General features: G+C 41.6%; 1 protein-coding gene across 1 annotated transcript; it reads right to left on the bottom strand.

The window, feature by feature from the left end:
* LOC111791205 (UDP-glucuronic acid decarboxylase 2-like) lies at window positions 1-3,133 on the bottom strand. The gene is made up of 7 exons (XM_023672458.1): window positions 2,353-3,133; window positions 2,112-2,259; window positions 1,276-1,355; window positions 1,080-1,163; window positions 849-923; window positions 626-718; window positions 1-445 (listed from the first exon to the last, which is right to left on the bottom strand). The coding sequence occupies exons 1-7, from the start codon at window positions 2,968-2,970 to the stop codon at window positions 224-226; spliced, it is 1,320 nt and encodes a 439-aa protein (XP_023528226.1). The 5' UTR covers window positions 2,971-3,133; the 3' UTR covers window positions 1-223.

Genomic DNA, 3,133 nt, shown 5'->3' with positions numbered 1-3,133 from the left:
AAAAAAAAAAAAAAAAAAAAAAAAAAATCAAAAACATTGTTCTGAACATTCCTAACCTGTTAAATTTCCTTACACAGAACAGCTTCACTTTCACTCCCTTTGCTTCTGCACCCCACCACCTTATACCATCAACTTTAACCATTATACTTAACAGCAGCACAAGAACAACTCCATTTTCGCCAGTGAATTGAATTCATTCTCCTACACGGGATGACGACATCGACTACGCTGTCGTTTTGGTCCCGCTGTTGTCCTTATGATCGCCAAAGATACGTTGTCTAAAGTCGGAGACCATGAGCGGGAGACCCTTACGGAGAGAAACTTTAGGCTCCCATCCAAGAAGATCCTTGGCTTTAGTGATGTCTGGCTTCCTCTTATGAGGGTCGTCCTCCGTGTTCGCCCTGTACTCTATCTTTGCATCTGGGTCAATCGTTTCTTGCACAACCTGCTCACACAACATATACATACGACGTCATTGGCACGTTAAAGTTATTGCTACATTACTTAGTCCAAAGGAATTGATTTTGATTAAGAGAGGTTCATATTTTCCACCGTTTGACTTTTGTTTCTCTTAGTTTCAAAGTCTAAAAGAGAGAGTTTTTGAGCATTTGCAAGAAAAGGGTACCTTGGCAAGTTCAAGCATGGTGAATTCACCAGGGTTCCCAAGATTGAAGGGTCCAATGTGCTCTCCTTCCATTAGCCTCATCAATCCTTCAACCTATCAAACCGCCCCATCGTCTTATATCAGTTTCAAATCATCATTCAACCCAAAAGTTTTAATATTAACACAATATGTATCTCGACTTAAACGATCACCTAATCGAAGTAATGAAGAGAAAAGTGCTTACAAGATCAGAAACATATTGGAAACTCCTGGTCTGCTTCCCATCACCATACACAGTAAGAGGCTCCTTCCTCAAAGCCTGCATTGCCCGAAAACAATTATAACAAAACGCTGAAACATATCTGTGTCCATTTGGTTCCTTAAACTTAAATCACGTCGAGAACTTCGAACGATACTTTTGTTTAGTCTCTATCGTTAACGTCGAAGTCGAGAGACGAAAATTGAGAGAGGTTACCTGGGCAACAAAATTACTAACAACACGCCCATCATCAATGCACATTCTTGGGCCATAAGTGTTGAAAATTCTGGCAATTCTAACCTGTAAAAGTGAGAGATAATTAATAATCAATTGAAAATTTTCATTTTTTTTATAATAAATAAAAAACGTAATAATTAATTAATTAATTAATAGTATAATAAATGATTGTTACCTCAACTTCAGCTCCTCTGTGATAGTCCATAGTCAACGTCTCGGCCGTCCGTTTTCCCTCGTCGTAACAGCTTCGAACACCTGTCATGAATTCCGACAATAACAAATTTACCAAAATGCCCTTCTCTTCAGATCTAGATTCAAACATGGCGGTTCCAATAAGATTTATATTTAAAAGAAAAATAAAAATAAAAACGTAAGTTGAAAAGACGCTAGTGCCCTTCACGGGTTTAATCCTCTGTGACTCAGGTGGGATAACAAAGGACGCGTGTGGTTGGTGGGGGCCCGCAAATCACGGAGATCTCTACCCTTATAAAACAAAAAAAACTGCAACCAATTTAAACCCTAATGAAATTAGTAAATTACCTTCATACCCCACAAATTTATATCTAATTTTAATACCTTAAATTTTATGTTTATATATTTATTAACTTAAAAAATTTGAAACTTGCCCGACATAAAATAATTTAATATATCGATAATAATAACATTTTTAATGTATTTTTTAAGGAATAAAAATACTAATACGAATTTTGAAAGTTTTTTAGCATTTTTTAAATGAGTTATTGAGTATTCTTTTAATTATGGTATTATTGTAATTTGATTTAAGGGATATTTTGGTAATTTAAGCATAGAAAAATTAACGACTTCTGAATCCAGCCGGAGTTGAATGTTTAGACCAGACCAGACCAGACCAGCCGCCGGAAAGAACGGCGCAGGTTGAGATATGTGCACGTTAGATATATCATATAGTTTAATGCTAACGTGCGCGAGAATTTCCTTTTTTGTGAAAAAGACCAATTATGAAAAAGGTAAGACGAAGAAGAAGAAACTGACCGATGGGATTGACGTTGCCCCAGTAGGTTTCAACTTGTGGGTGTTGAAGAGGATCTCCATAGACTTCACTGGTACTGGTTAGCAGAAACCTTGCTCCGACCCTCTTCGCTAAGCCCAACATGTTCAAAGTCCCCACCACATTGGTCTTGTGAAATCCTCTACAAACAAAGTCAAGGAAGCAAAACCCATATTCCCAAACAAACAACAAAACCCAATTCTAAAATTTAAATTCAGAGGATATGATTGTCTTGACGGGGTTGAATTTGTAATGAACAGGGGAAGCAGGGCATGCCAGATGGTAGATCTGGTCCACTTCAAGAAGCAGCGGCTCAACCACGTCGTGTCGAATCAGCTCAAATCTCGGATTCCCAAAATGGTGCATCACGTTTTCCTTCCGTCCGGTGAAGAAATTGTCCACCACTATCACACTGTCGCCTCTCTCAATCAGACGGTCCACAAGGTGCGACCCCACGAACCCGGCACCGCCGGTCACTACGATCCGGAGCCCCTTTCGCTTCAGCCCCAGTGGGATCTTGCCTCCGGAGTTCATGACCCGGTGGATTTGGAATCCAGCTCGGTGCTCGTACGATGGCGTATTGGACCACCGGGCAAGGTCGGTTGGGATCGGGTCGTATCCGTATCCGTAACCGACCCGAGAAGGGGAATTGGAAGAGGGGAAGAGGGTGAAGGCAAGAGTAGCTATACCAATGCCGACGAGGACAAAGAGGAGGCGTTGTTCCCGAAGCATGTAGTGGATCGGGCGGGTCACGGACAGCCATGGCTTTGGGGGTTTTGGGGAATATGCGTCCGCCGGCGGTTGGGTCTCGTCGTGCCCTCTGAATATCAGCTCCGATCCCATTTTTTAATTTCAATTCCGATCGGAGGGAGTCAAAATGGAACGGAATATATGGGTTTTTCTCTTATCACGGCGGCGGCAACGGCGGAGGTGGGGTTGCCGGGAATGGAGGTCCCAGGCGACGGAGGTGAGAAGAGGGGTTATGGTTTTCCTTATGAGGGAAGTG

This window comes from Cucurbita pepo, chromosome LG03 (assembly GCF_002806865.2).
Source record: "Cucurbita pepo subsp. pepo cultivar mu-cu-16 chromosome LG03, ASM280686v2, whole genome shotgun sequence".
Lineage (NCBI taxonomy): Eukaryota > Viridiplantae > Streptophyta > Magnoliopsida > Cucurbitales > Cucurbitaceae > Cucurbita > Cucurbita pepo.
Note: the sequence above shows the minus strand (reverse complement) of the source record. Positions and strands in the feature narration are given on the sequence as shown.

What these genes read in the sequence shown, in the direction of transcription:
- LOC111791205 (XM_023672458.1), bottom strand. Translation starts at nt 2,970, where the DNA reads ATGGGATCGGAGCTGATATTCAGAGGGCACGACGAGACCCAACCGCCG. An exon ending in TCAACCCCGTCAAGACAATC is followed by an intron (nt 2,260 to 2,352) that starts ATATCCTCTGAA and finishes AGAGGATTTCAC; the next exon opens with AAGACCAATGTGGTGGGGAC. An exon ending in TTAGTAATTTTGTTGCCCAG is followed by an intron (nt 924 to 1,079) that starts GTAACCTCTCTC and finishes CGGGCAATGCAG; the next exon opens with GCTTTGAGGAAGGAGCCTCT.